This window comes from Rhineura floridana, chromosome 8 (genome assembly GCF_030035675.1).
Source record: "Rhineura floridana isolate rRhiFlo1 chromosome 8, rRhiFlo1.hap2, whole genome shotgun sequence".
Lineage (NCBI taxonomy): Eukaryota > Metazoa > Chordata > Lepidosauria > Squamata > Rhineuridae > Rhineura > Rhineura floridana.
In genome coordinates, this window is record NC_084487.1 from 15,839,806 (window position 1) to 15,855,354 (window position 15,549).

At 44.0% G+C, this 15,549-nt stretch overlaps 1 protein-coding gene across 16 annotated transcripts in view; it reads right to left on the bottom strand.

Annotated features, from left to right (window-relative positions):
• The window catches only part of C2CD5 (C2 calcium dependent domain containing 5), a 154,460-nt gene that overhangs the window by 12,470 nt on the left and 126,441 nt on the right, over nucleotides 1-15,549 (bottom strand). For 11 of the 16 annotated variants that reach the window (XM_061638389.1, XM_061638388.1, XM_061638394.1 and 8 more), the window contains one exon: nucleotides 202-252. The exons of the other annotated variants lie outside the window; for them this stretch is intronic. In XM_061638389.1, coding sequence (XP_061494373.1) covers nucleotides 202-252 — 51 coding nt within the window. The remainder of the gene's footprint in view (nucleotides 1-201; nucleotides 253-15,549) is intronic. 16 annotated transcript variants of the gene reach the window in all.

The window sequence follows — 15,549 nt, forward strand, 5'->3', positions numbered from 1 at the left end:
CATTTCCAATTCTAACTATACCTAATGTATACAAAAATATTTTGATGATCATTTTTGGATATCAATAAACCACATCAGAGCATGCTTTCCAAGGCAACTGGTACCTACTTCTGGAATGCTTAAAGTCACATCTTATGTACCCCCAATAGAGCCAGGAATGCATTCCCTGTTCTGGCTTATAGCTAAATCAAGGAAACTCACCTCTTTGGGCAGCTGGTATACCTGTGTGGGAACTTGCATTCTCCAGGTCCTCTAATAAGACAAAATGAATTCCACTGATATAAGCAATATTAACTATATTAATACAGATGTTTGTTTCATGTTAATTTTTAAGTTTTATCTGCTAGAGAAATCCCTCTGTTGTGTTTTCTGGCTTCATTTTACACAACACCAACTTTCTACAACCTATTAATTACATCATAATGCAGTATACTTTGTACTACATTAAAGTTTTTTTTTGCTAAGAGTCTTTGGATATCACATTTAAAATTTCACCTATAGGTTTATACCTTTCCAGGCTTAGAAAGCTCTCTGCTTAAAAACTGGAGAAAAAGAATGCAAATCTGAACTACAACTACTGAAAGGCGAAACGCGTAGTCCATGAAGCAACTACCTTTATAGCCTACATTCTACAGCACCTAAATGGGTACAGTAGCTATGCAGGAACAGGGGTTAATGGTTAACCTAATATGGAGGACTAACGTTGGTGGAATAGGCAATTAAATTGAGAAAGCAGAAATGGAAAGGATGGATAATTATAGCATAGAAGTAGAAAACACTGCAGAATGATACACTTATGCATGTAGACCTCCTTGGAATTAGGCTACAGATATATTTATTAATTATTAATTATTTATACATTCCAAGGTAATTTACAAGTAATATTAAATAGGGACAGACAACTGGCAACATGAGGGTGTATTCCCTCATGGATTTTCTCTTGCACCCACACAACAGGGCCATCTACCACCAGCGGTTCTGAGAGAGGGAGGTGAAGATCCTCTCAGAGCCTACTCTAGCTGGACTATGCCAACCCCACCACAGGACCAACTGCCCTGAGGGAAGAACCATGATGACTTTTATTAAGTTAATGTTTATTTATTAAAAAATGTAAATCACAGTCAGGAACATAACACACTATGAAAAATAAGCTTGCTGCGACTGGAAGTAGGTGTTCCTTCCTTACATTCCTGTTCCTAAAAGTGTTCACTAACATGACAATTGACTGTTTCTCTCTTGTACAGTCCAAGAAGGCAAGCTACAGTCATATCTCTTCCAAACTCTCGACACTTCATTTTTTTTTTAAAAGGAAGCTGGGTCTTGCCTTCGTCTCACTGAAATGCTATAAAAGGATCACCAAGACAACAGAAAACCCAATGCCTATTCTTTAACCTGATGCAGAGCTTCATTTCTACATGTGGTGGGCATCTTATCAACTTTTGTGCCCAATATCTGGGCACTGGATGTTGCATTTGCATGGGAACCTATACACAGAGACCAGCAAAATTGGTTGCTACTATGCAGTGGCAAGGTTCATCAGTGTCCCTGGCTCCCCTCCCATCCTATCACACATGCTCAGGAGCACTGCTGTCCCCTCCTCACCAGTTAGCTAGCCAGCCAGCCAGCCAGTCTCATTCCTCCTACCCAAAGAAAAACAGACCCCAGATTGAGAAGGGAAGATCTTTGCAAGTATGTAACACTAGTCCTACTGATGAATTGGTGGGGAAATTTTAACAGCAGAAAAAATGTTTATACCTCTTAATGACACAGATTAAATTGCCTAAAGCATGCCGCCTTATGAAAAAATGTATGAAATATGATAAATATTAAAAATTGTGGGGCAGTTTCTCTCACCAAACTCTGAGAGTGGTAAAAGAAGATTGCAAGGAACATTCCTCCCCTCCAGTAAATTAAAGGAGAAGCTGAGTATGCAGAACTTCTCACGTTTGGATTACTGTAATGCGCTTTACGTAGGGCTACCTTTGAAGACAGTTCGGAAGCTACAACTAGTGCAAAATGCGGCGGCCAGATTGCTGACAAGGACCAAGCGGTCCGAGCATATAACACCTGTTCTGGCCAGCTTGCACTGGTTGCCAATATGTTTCCGGGCTAGATTCAAAGTGTTGGTATTAACCTATAAAGCCTTATACGGTGCGGGACCACGATACCTTGCAGAACGCCTCTTCCGATATGAACCGGCCCGTGCACTACGTTCTGCTACGAAGGCCCTCCTCCGGGTTCCAACTCACAGGGAGGCCCGGAGGGTGATGACAAGATCTAGGGCCTTCTCAGTGGTGGCCCCCGAACTATGGAACAGTCTCCCTGAGGAAGTACGCCTGGCGCCGACTCTGCTTTCCTTCCGGCGCCAGGTCAAAACCTTCCTATTCTCTGAAGCATTTTAAGTTACATTGATCTAATTTTAAAAATGTTTATTGTATTGTTGATTGTATTTTAATATTATTTTGTTATTCATTGTATTTTTATACTATTTTATGTTCACCGCCCAGAGAGCTATCGCTAGTCGGGCGGTATATAAATTTAATAAATAAATAAATTAATAATAAATAAACTTTCCTCTTACCCCTTACACACACATCCTTACTTGGCTATAACTCTCCACCTGCCACTAAATGTGACACTTCAAATGGGGGATGATATGTTTGAGTGTTCCCCTAGATAAAAAGTAACTCCCTGCACACAGAAACCTAGCATGTCAGTGAAAAGGTTTTTAGACCACACTTCTTCCTGGAGTATTAGCTTTCTATGAGTAGGAAAGCTAGTTGTTTTAAATCTGGGAAAGCAGTTCAACATACCATCATCCATTTGGAGTCTGAAGTGAAAATTAGCCCTTAAAAGCACATTTTTAAGCACTTTTTATCACCGCCATAGTTTCAGGCCCTGCACTTTTTTTCAGATCTGTTGAACTGTTTCTCTCCTATGCATTTCCTCTTATCTTTCAAACAGGAAATGTTCATTTCTCTTGTTTTCGCAGTCAGGTTCTCTTTCCTCTATGATTAAGTTTTGTTTGTACTCATTTTTAGCCAAGTATAATTTATTACTCAAGCTCTTGCAGAAGAATTTCAGGCTAACAATAGAACATTAAAGAGCCCATCATAACTGTTCCTGGCAACTAGACATGTAAGCCAGTACTTTTGTATTACTACCATTTTTATACCACATTCTTTTTTTCTTCTAAGTCCAACAGACTAAAAATTTGTTATGAGTCTTGTTCAAATGGAAAAAAAAGTTCATTTAAGAAAAATTCAACAACCTGGGCTTACTTTCTTAACTTTTTAGAGAGCTCAACATATTGCTTTTGCTTGATTTTAACTATTTTCAGAATCGTCTGCCAGTGCTACTGACACCTATAATTTGTTTTCTGAGTTCACTGGGCAATATGGCTGTTAGCAATCCAAAAGGTGATTACATTTGAACTTCCTGGCCTAACTCCCTACACACCAACCCATAACAGTAGAGACTACAACACACTACAAGCAAAAAACAAAAATAACTGAGATACACCACACTAAAGAAAGAACTGAAATGTTATTATTGTAAAACTTTCTTAGGGGGGCTTCTAATGCTCCTCAGGTATGCATGCAAAGAAATAAAGGGGGGAACTGTCAAAGATGTGTGTAATACAAGAATAAACAGATGCCAGTATGAAACTCACAAAACAACTGGAACTTCTACTGGCGTAACATGTGCTGAAGTCTGTTCTAGTATGGAAAAGCCACATGTTTTCTGACTGCTTAACACAATTCTAAACAGTGATGCAGTGTATAAGTGCTGTCACTAACTAAAACCAAGCTGGAGATAGATAGCAGGGTTTTTAAAAATTACATTATTGTCTGTTTCTTTAGCATCACTGTTGTCTCTGGTCAAGCAAGTTTTGCAGGTTTATAAACTGCTCTGCTTTACCGTATTTCATTGCAGGAGGGGCTACATGCACCACAAGTAACCATGATTCTAATATGCTGCCTTCAACAAACCCACAAACATGGAAGTTTGTCTCCAGCCCCAGACTGTCACCTTTACTCTGCTCTCCAAGGTACTGATTTTGCAGGGAGCACCATATAAGCAAACCCCTCTACGCACAAAAGGAGGCCCACTTTATCTAAGCAACAATTCCCACAAAATAAGAGCATCATACAGGTTACAGATATTAAGCTACACAAATCAATGCTTTCATCTGATTCATTTCATATGACCCTTCAATTTATTTCATATGAGCCTGTACGCAACTCTACTTTGAAACTTTTATTTTCGCTCTGATTTACAAAGAACCTGCTCATTGTGACAACTAGTCATTGTGCAAGCAGCATTTAAAATATTTCTTAATATTTTATGTATATTATTGTCTTTGGATGCTGGCTATATAACAATTATTCCTCCAGTTTTTTGAATACTACTCTGCTAAAGAAACTCTGGTGTTGACTGCTATGGTATCATTACCACACATTCTGCTACTACTGTTTAAATTAAGGGTGGACAGCCATTTTTGGCTTGAGCGATGCATTCCCCTTGACCAACCATTTGGCGGGCTCATACCAGCAGTGGGTGGGGCTGAAACAAGAGTGGGCATGGCCAAGGGGCATGGATACCCTACATACTCTCTCTCATACACACAAGCACACATTGGACAGACACAGCACATTCTTCACTGTCACTGCCTGTTTCCTGATCAGCTGGACAGTGGTGAGATTTCCAGGGCGGGATGTTTAAACTTTTCTCCTGTGATCTCCCTCCTCCAATGCTCAGCTGATGGGGAAACTGCTGAGCAATGAGAGACTACTTCCTTTGGGAATCACAGTTTTAAAGTGGTCCAGGCATCTTGCGGCGGCAACATAGCCAGCCTCCCATGTCCCTCACTTTTCCCCACTGGAAATGTTAGGAGAGCCCTTTGGGAACTGTTAATTTATGGAGCTTCAGTTGCCTTGAGGCAGTGGACCAACATAGTCAGCTTCTCTCATTTTTCCCAACATGAAAGGAAATGGACATTAGGAACCACTATTCTGAATGGCAGCTGAAAAGGAATATAGGCAGAAACATTGCAACCATCAAAGAAGAATGGGTTCCAATCTCCTCTGATGCCCAAGTTCTCCTGTAGTTGCACTCAAAGCAGCAGTTCCAGGAAACAGTGCTCTTGCTGTCTCGTTTAGATGGGAAGGCTCGTCCAAAAGGCCTGATGGATTGGCTCTGGCCTACAGGCCACTGGTTCCCTGTGCATTGTTTAAGTAATCTCTACAAATCAATATAAATCATGTCAGTTCATCATGGAAGAGCATGGTTTAGCTACCCAGTATCACTAGTTCAATCTGCATTTATGTCAACCATAAAGGATAGTGTTTCATCCATAGACTAGCGAAACGTAAGCCAGGATAATTAATCAGCATCTCTCTGTCTTCTATGTGGGTCTTTCACCAAGACTAGGAGAGCTATAACCTGTCCTGGCTCTCTGATGATTGTACATGTATAACATTTGCTTGCAAACACAAGTTTGTCAAATACACACGTTGCATGTTTTAAGGATACATGTTAAAATGTGTATGAAGCAATGCTAAAGGTTTTGAAGGAAACTAGGATGTTTATTTATTTATTATTTGATTTATATCCCACCCTTCCACCCAGCAGGAGCCCAGGGCAACAAGGATGTTCCTTAGGACAGTGATGTGGTGGTAAGGACCACACTACATATACATTAGGTGTTGCTAGAACATAATGTTCTTAGATGCACATTCCTACTAAGTTAGTGTCACCAGACCATATCAATAGCTGGTGTGTGCTTTCAACTACAAAGAAAACTACTGTCATGTGTGCATGTGTGTGAAGAGTTATGGGGGGGAAAGCTGTTGTCCCAGTTTTTTTGCTTCTTGCAGATGGGGAATTCTTCTCAATGTATGAGAACAGGAATGAAGGAATGTCTATACTTTTATAAAAGCATGTGTGTTGTTTACGTGTATGTGTACATATATAATAAAGACTACTTGCATCCAGTTGTGAATCAAGCTCACTTGCCAAATTAATTGGAGTGCAACGCTACTTGCTACTACAAGTGGTAATAAATTCAGGCTCAACCCTTCATGTGCCCACAGTGAACATAGTACAGCTTCAGCAGCATTACTTAGGTTAAGATTCTTCAATTTATAAACACACAGGGCTTGTTCACATCTAACCCGCCCTGGGAAATAAATTAAATCAACAATAACAACAACAACAACAACAATAATAATACTTTTTCTGAGAATACAGGAGAAACGAATAACGAGGTTATGCCCACTAACTTCCTTCCCTGCACACTTTACTACACACAGAGCATAATGCTTTAACATGCTTATTTGTATGCAGGAGCTCCCTGATCCACTTGTGATGATGTATTTATTTTCAGTGTAGAAGGTGCTGGGAGAAAGGGGACAGGGGAAGGGCAGCAGGCTGTTAGTCAAAACTCAGAAGGAATAGGACCTCAGTAACTATGGTAATGCTAAATAATCTTGCAAGGCCTGATGAAAGGCAGGCAGGCAGGCAATTGTCCAAGCTGTGATTTTATTATAGCAATCTAAACAAACTGAACCTGATCATGCAGGAATTTTATCTGTAAGTTGAACATGCCCTTGAGGCACCATTACATTAATACCATTACATTAACACTGGACCCTGTGGGTGTTTAGTGAAAACATAATAAATGCATGGTTTGTTCATCAGTAATTATTTTGTCTAAAGTTCAGCTGAAATTAATAATGAAATTCTCTCTGAAGTGTAAGTAAACTATGAATGATAAATCAACCACAGATATTTTCAAAAGCGATACCCTTAAGAAAATGAAAGGCTTTGATAAGAACCTGATTAAACAAATGTCTTGAACAAAAGCTTCCTGTGCTTAATAGACCATCCACAGTTAATGCTAAATGCACTATTTGTTGACAAGGGAACAGACTACCCTCTACTGGCCAGCAGTTATTTTACAAATAGGGTTTCCCAATATTCAGAAAAGGATATGCTGAAAAAACTTCAGTTAACAATGCTGAAGCCCCTTCTGAAAGAAGGCTAGTTTACACAATGAAACTATTGCCTGTTTGTAGACAACTTGAAAAAGGCCGTTTTGGTAAATAGAAACTCAATGATATGAAACAGTTGTCCAAGTAACTGTGTGGTGCTGCAAGTGCATCGCTACAGAAGCATCTTTCTTGACATTAGCTGCATCACAACCTCATTTGGCAAAGGCCTAGCATAATTTGATAAGACAGTGCATAGTCTTAGAATAAGAGCTTCCAGAGGGTACTCATGTTAATCAGTTGCATTAGGGGTGTTGCTACGTACTTAAAAGACTTGAGGCATAGGCCTATGATACAAATCTTATAAAACTGCATATGCTAACTTGTATGTATGTACATGCAAATGCAGGCTGTATTTCAAAGGAGAAAAAACAACTTCTAGTTTTCAGGGCCTATCCTGACCTATGGCAAAAATGTCTGCATATGTACATATTAAAATTAAAACAAGGGCCTCTGGACAAATTAAGAAGGTAGATAGCTGCAATCTCACTGGCTCCACACTTTGTAGTATTCCCAGTCAAGCCCCCAGGACACCCCCTAAAAACACCCGATGTTGCAGTAAAAACAATGAATCTTGTTTCACTTTAAAGCTGGAATGGGGAACCTTTGGCCCTCCAGATGTTGCTGAACTACAATTCAGCATAAGATATATAATTCAGCAACAATCTGTGACAATTCAATTAAAGTTTAAATGTATGCAAAATAAGCACAGTGACCATTCACTACAGCAGTAATTGGTGATCACATATCCTATATCTGCTGTGCTAATTAAGCATAGTGGAGCAGAAACCATATTCTCTGTTTAAGCTAAATGGAAAATGTACCATTGGTATCACCTGAAGGGTGATTTTCTCAGGTAGACTGACATAATGTGGGTTATAGCTCCACCTAGCGTCCGAGGCAAGAATGGATTGAAGTCAAGACCTGGGGCATCAAGCCCCTCCCACTCGTTTCATTCGTGATGAGACCAAAGTGAGATATATCTGTGAAAACAAAAACAGCCAACGGGCCTACCAGCAAGGAAAACATTGTCCCAAATAATAGCCTAGATACTAAATACACTTCAACAGTTCGAAAAGAGTCTTGACTTGACTAACTAGTTTAAATAGTATAACTCTGAAAAGAGAGAATTTGAAATATACAAAATACCCAGAAAAAACTCCCAACAGGGAGGGCCATGATGTCAGTCTACCTGAGAAAATCATCCTTCAGGTGGTACCAATGGTACATTTTCCTCAGGTAGCCTGACATCATGTGGGATGTACCAAAGCAGCCCCAAATAGGGATGGACCACCCCTTGATTACGTGTCATACAGAACCTGTTGTAGCACACGGCTCCCAAGGAGACATTGGCAGAAGCATAACGGTCTATCTTCTAATATCTTATGAAGGACTTTGGAGTAGACCATACAGCCGCTCTGCAGTCTCTGCAAAACGTGCATTGGTAGTGAAGGCAGCCGAAGCGGCTGCTGACCTAGTTCAGTGCACTGGTATATTACAAGTCACTGGCAGCTGAAGAGACTCATAGGTCAATGCAATGCAGGCACGCAATCAACAAGATAACGTAGAACTGGCCAGCCATGTCCCCAGATTACGAGGGTGAAAGGATACAAACAGTGAATCCGTTGATTGTATGTTCTGAGTTCATGACAGGTAGGTCTTGAGGGCCCTCTGGACATCTAACGAGTTCCAGGCCTTCTCCAGTGGATGGATAGGATTTGGACAGACCAAGGGAAGAACAGTATCCCGGTTGCAGTGGAAATCCGAAGAAGCCCTGGGGCAAGAAGACGGGTCTAGACATAATATCACTAAGTCCTTATGGAAGATGCAGAGGTCCTGCTGCTGAACATCGAAATGAGCCTGACAAGGCTGCATGGAAGTTGTAGGAGCTGATATCGCCCAGGAAACTGCAGGAAACAAGTTCCCCAGTCCCCTAGTTCATGATGTTATTCTGCTAGACATCACTTACCAACGATAAATGCAACACAGAAAGTCTGAGGTTCCTCAAAAGTATATACAGAGATAAGGAGGGCTAAACTCAGAACTAAGGCTAATGCAATTTGACTAAATTAGGCCCGTGGAGGAGGCACCGGGTTAAACCAGTTGCCCCTGGAAGAGGCCTGCTAGTTCAGGCTCAAGGCAAAGGTGGGAAAAACCGATATTGCGGTTAATGCAAAAAATTTGACATAATCCCAGCCGAGGAGTATGCTCACTCTCTGGCCAAGCTGGAGAAATAACTGGACCCCTTGCAGTAAATAGACAGAATAGTATGAATTCATCAGGAGAATGCTACACCTTTGTCTGCGCCAGGAGACTGAGTAGCAAGCTAGGCCCTGTCCCCGGGAATCTGAGGGAAAGGTTAAGTATTTCCAGAGTCAGTAGATAGACTGAGAAGTGTCCATCACGTTCCACAAGGAGCCTCAACACCAACCTTGCTGCCCAGAGGCAATGGTGAGGAGGAATACTAGAGGTTCCAAGGTTGGCTACTATACCCACCGTGGGACCCCCTCACCTACCTTAAGATCAAAGTACACCTTGCGTGGGTCAGACTGCATGTCACGTTCGTCCCCGCAAAATTCCCTCTGACGCAGGCTATGTGAAAATGGAAGCGACAGCTGCTGAAAAGGCTAGCGCTGAAAATCACTGACTGCTGCTGAAGGAACTGCTACGTAGTAGTGTCCTCTGAAGCAATGGCTAAAGCTGTGCTGTTCCTAAATAATGACATTTAGAAACCCAACACAGGGTTATGTGCCCACACAGAAGAAGGGAGCCGACCCAGACCAAATAGCAACCTCCGTAGAGGAAGAGAAGCGGAATGGCGACGCCCACAATGACCCCAGCACAAGAGTGTGGAGGTCTGGTCTTTAATGAGCTAAAAATGCAGGGAAAGGCTGGATTCGCGAGGCTAGAAAGGGCCCAACCAAGTGACTCTGAACGCAGCCTAGCCAAAGAGAGCTGCCCAAGGGTGATAATAGCGAGCTCAAAGCTGCCCAACAGAGGCAGAGGCAGCAATCTGCCTCTAATTAGCTCCAAAAACCAGTAAAGCAAGCACACAAGCACCTCAGTAGAGGGAGCATTGCCTCACAAAATCAGTCCAACCACACACCACTGAAGGGGATGTGGCAACCTCTGAGAGCCAAATAATCGCACTCAGTGGGGAGGGGCATTGAGAGTGCCCTTCCGCACTGATGTAGTTCCTGGCCCAACAGGCACCGTGGATACTTATCATGGTTCGAGAGACGAGTGGAACCATTACTAAGGGGCAAATAAATTCACAGCAGAAAGAGGCAGTGAGATTGTTGTTCCACACTGGTCTTTGATCTGGCCTAACAGGACCATAGATAACTTTTCCTGGTTCTGCAGCAGCAGCAGCCCGCTTGTCTGGATATGTCGGCAGATTGGAAACTTCACCGAGATGCTCCATGTAGACAACAAGTGCACATAGAAGATGGGATCGGTTAACCTTTGAACATAGCCCAGAGATGTATCCCAGGGCGAGAACATGGAAATACCATCAACTACGGTCCAAGGCAGGTACTTGTCACCAAGAAGTGCCCCTAAGAACCAAAGCAATTGCACACAGTGGGAAGGAGCAGTGAGGCCATCCTTCTGCAGTAGTCTTAAATCTGGGACACCGTGGGGAGATGCAGTGAGAGAGTCCCTCCTCACAGTGTTGCCTGTGATCTGATAGGAACAGTGAGTGGCTCCTTACGACTCTGCAGCAGCAGCGGCCTGCTCATCTGGATATGGCTTTCGTGCCCGAGTAGAAACCTCTGACATGGACTCACTGGAGATGTAGGCAAATAAGAAGACAACCAGTCAATCTGCCCCACCGAAACAGTAGAAGAGACCTCTGCCAGGTCTGGCTAGCTACCAGCCAAAAAGGGCGAGAGGTGATTCACATGATATAGACTCACCTGTTGCCTGGGCCGGTCCACACTCACCTGTCATCTGGCCGCATTAGAAAATATGCACTCGAGTAGGTGTCTGGCCGCTGATCTCCCGTCATATACACGTGCAAGGCAAGAGTTGCAGTATATGTCACCAGCAAACACACAAAGGTAGGAGGAGCGGTATGGAGAGAGGCCAGTACATGCACACAAAGGAGAAGATGCAGGACTGCTCCTGTTTTTAAATGCTTGGTTTTGTCGAAAGCCTTGGAGTGAAGCCTGGAATGCTTGTGTTTTGTGGCTTTGTGTTGCGCCAGGGCATTGGGGAGGATTTGCACTATGGAGGGTAGGTTCTGAGAGAAACAGACTTGATTCAATATGGCACCAGGAGAGCTAGATACACGCACACAATGGTGAAGGTGTGGTATCGCTACAGAGCACTTTATAGACAGACAATTATTAGCAGGCCCTTTCGTAGTCTAATCGGATCTGGACAGGGTCGTCTAAGAGATCATCCAGCCACATCATAGAAGCTCTAGAGGAGATGAGAACTGCAGCAGAGCCTGAATAGCTGAGGCGGTAGTTCCGTGATTATGGCAAGGACAGAAAAAACGACGTGCCTGCAGCGGGCGAGCCCATTCTCCCTTGGCCAGTTTGTCGATGGGATCTGGCACAGGAAGGTAGTGGATCTGTCGATCTTGGAAATTTCAAAACCTTGGTCCCCTACACAGGGGGAATAGCAGATTCAGTCTGGAAAGTTTGGAGACCTAAGGTATCCAAAACTCTGCAAGCGAGGAGTAGATAGTCGGCCATATGAAAACAGGCGATAGGATGCATCCTCCTCCAGTTCTGAATCATCGCTCCGCTCACCTCCCTCGGCTTGAAGAAAAAATGAGGGATCCTCTGAACCGGTAGTCCCATCGCCAATCCTGCCTCTAGCGACCTCAAAAGGATTTGGTGAGGGTGGTGGATTTACCTCATTGCAGCCACAATGTCTCATAGCACCAGAATGTCTTCGCGCATTTTGCTGAGGAATGGATTCCTGTGACCCTGACTGCGCTTGTGAGAAGAAGCTCAGTAAGTCCTGCAAGTGTGGGAGAAACTCAGGGAACAACTGCCATCCCAGATGAGGGGCAAGAGTGGCCATCTGAGGATCTGAGGTCACTGACTGCACTTGGCGGAGCAGAGGCTGGTGCCCTTGTTGAGGCAAATTAGCAGTGGCCTCATCAGGCGGGTGAGATGTATGAGCCCCAGTTGATGACATGAGTGAGAAGGACAGTTCCCAGCTGGTTGGCTAGGGAGCCCTTCAAATAAGTCATCAGATGAGCCAGCAGGTGAATGAAAGAGGGCTGTTAATCTGTCTTGGCCAGAGCCTCTGAAGTCAGGACAGACACGTATCGTGCTTTCTTGGCAGCGGTGTGGCTAGGTAAGTGTGTGGTTTTAGCGACAGACTTGGAATGAAGTCTGGGTTGCTTGTGCTTAGTAGACGTGTGACGCCCAGGGGCCTTACACAGTTGCTGTGCCCTGTAGAATGAGCTGTCTCTGTCTGTCAATCCGCCATCATATACACGCACGAGGTGGGGGGTGCAGTATATAACACCAACACCCTCTTCGTACACGCCACACAGATGGGGGAGAATGTACGGTATATATCACCAACATATGCTGCTGTACACGCCCACAGGTGGGGGAGAATGTACAGTATATATATATTGCCAACACACGCTTCAGTACACACCCACAGATGGGGGAGAATGGGCAGCCCCAAATGCACTGTAGTAAATACATAACAGGAGAGGTGCAGTGCAGTTACTGTGCAGATAAGTCGTGTGAAGAGAGAGGTCAGTACACGCCCACAGGTGGGGGAGAATGTACAGTCCCAAATGCACTGTAGGAAATACGTAGCAGGAGAGGTGCAGTGCAGCTGCTGTGCAGATAAGTCGTGCAGATAAGTCATGTGAGGAAAGAGGTCAGTACACGCCCATAGTACAGTCCCAAATGCACAGTGCAGCAGTGGTGTAGTCAATCTGTACAGTCCCAAATGCACCGTGCAGAGGAGGTGTGGCCAAATTGACTTCTGTACACGCCCGCAGGTGGGGGAGAATGTACCGTCTCAACGTGCAGTTGCAGTGCAGATAAGTCAAGTAAAACAACTTAGAGACCCTGACTAAGTCACTCCAAACATTGAGCAAAGGAGGAACAGAAAGGGTGGGAAAAAGGGGCAAAACAAATGGCGCCCGCTGAAAAGGGCAGGAAACTTGAAAACAAAATGGCGGCCGGGAAAGAAAAAGGAGCAATGGCAGTCCAAAAACGGTCTCCGCATGCTTTTAACAGCCGCAGAGGTGCTAGGCAACAAGTTAGAAGAGGAACCACAGGAGCGAGCTTGAAAGCACCGCGTGTAAAATGTTGCGTGTAAATTTTGAAAGCCTCAGTAGCCAGCCAGGGGGGGGGGGGAATCCTCTAACGGTCACAGCTGGCTTCCCGAGGCTGCCAATGAGCTAGAGAAGAGGAGCCGCAGGAGCGAGCTCCGCGCTGCTGCGTGCTATAAATAGCCGCAGAGTCTCCAGCAGCAAAAAAGAAGCTGCCGCCGCCGCCTCAGTGACCAAGGAACTGGCGGTAAGGGGAGCAAGCACCAGCAGCCTTTAGCAGTGAAAATATAAGCCGCTCCTGCCGCTGCCGCCGCCTGAGAGAAAAGGAAGCTGGCGGTAAGGGGTGGAAGTTTGCAAAAGGGAGCCACAGCCATGGCTCCCAGTGCAAGGAGATGATGAGATGAATAGGGGAGTCGCAACCGCGGCTCCTTGCCAAGGCTCGTCTCATGACAGACGTATGAGCCCAAAAAAGGGGGGAAAGGCAGCCACCGGAGCCCCCATCAAAGGGACTGAGGAGGGGGAAGCAATATTAAAAACAAGTAAGAAAAAAACCCCAAACATAAGAACATAAGAAGAGCCTGCTGGATCAGGCCTGTGGCCCATCTAGTCCACCATCCTGTTCTCACAGTGGCCAACCAGGTGCCTGGGGGAAGCCCGCAAGCAGGACCCGAGCGCAAGAACACTCTCCCCTCCTGAGGCTTCCGGCAACTGGTTTTCAGAAACATGCTGCCTCTGACTAGGGTGGCAGAGCACAGCCATCATGGCTAGTAGCCATTGATAGCCCTGTCCATGAATTTGTCTAATCTTCTTTTAAAGCCATCCAAGCTGGTGGCCATTACTGCATCTTGTGGGAGCAAATTCCATAGTTTAACTATGCGCTGAGTAAAGAAGTACTTCCTTTTGTCTGTCCTGAATCTTCCAACATTCAGCTTCTTTGAATGTCCATGAGTTCTAGTATTATGAGAGAGGGAGAAGAACTTTTCTCTATCCACTTTCTCAATGCCATGCGTAATTTTATACACTTCTATCATGTCTCCTCTGACCCGCCTTTTCTCTAAACTAAAAAGCCCCAAATGCTGCAACCTTTCCTCGTAAGGGAGTCGCTCCATCCCCTTGATCATTCTGGTTGCCCTCTTCTGAACCTTTTCCAACTCTATAATATCCTTTTTGAGATGAGGCGACCAGAACTGTACACAGTATTCCAAATGCGGCTGCACCATAGATTTATACAACGGCATTATGATATCGGCTGTTTTATTTTCAATACCTTTCCTAATTTTCCGCCCATTCACTCAGTTTGGAGAGGTCTTTTTGGAGCTCTTCTCAATCCCTTTTTGTTTTAACAACCCTGAACAATTTAGTGTCGTCAGCAAACTTGGCCACTTCACTGCTCACTCCTGATTCTAGGTCATTAATGAACAAGTTGAAAAGTACAGGTCCCAATACCGATCCTTGAGGGACTCCACTTTCTACAGCCCTCCATTGGGAGAACTGTCCGTTTATTCCTACTCTCTGCTTTCTGCTTCTTAACCAATTCCTTATCCACAAGAGGACCTCTCCTCTTATTCCATGACTGCTAAGCTTCCTCAGAAGTCTTTGGTGAGGTACCTTGTCAAACGCTTTTTGAAAGTCTAAGTACACTATGTCCACTGGATCACCTCTATCTATATGCTTGTTGACACTCTCAAAGAATTCTAATAGGTTACTGAGACAGGACTTTCCCTTGCAGAAGCCATGCTGGCTCTGCTTCAGCAAGGCTTGTTCTTCTATGTGCTTAGTTAATCTAGCTTTAATAATACTTTCGACCAGTTTTCCAGGGACAGAAGTTAAGCTAACTGGCCTGTAATTTCCAAATGTACCAGGTAAATAAAACGGTGAAAGAGGAAAGGGAACAAAAGGAAAGGAAAAACCAATCAGTCCCACGCACTCAATCATAAACTTAGCTATGTTACAGTAGATGAATCCAAACGCCTTGGACAAAGGCAAGAATGAAACTGGAGTGGGAGGGGCTTGATGCCCCACATCTTGACTTCGATCCATTCTTGCCTTCGGACGCTAGGTGGAGCTATAACCCACATGATGTCAGGCTACATGAGGAAAAAATATTTATTCTGTTGCCTTCTACAGAAAAAAAGGCTTACAACAATAAAATTAAACTACAACAATAAAATTCATACAAATACAATGTTTAAAACCAAAAGTGGTCATCCACAATAATAAGTAAAAAATACCTTTTCC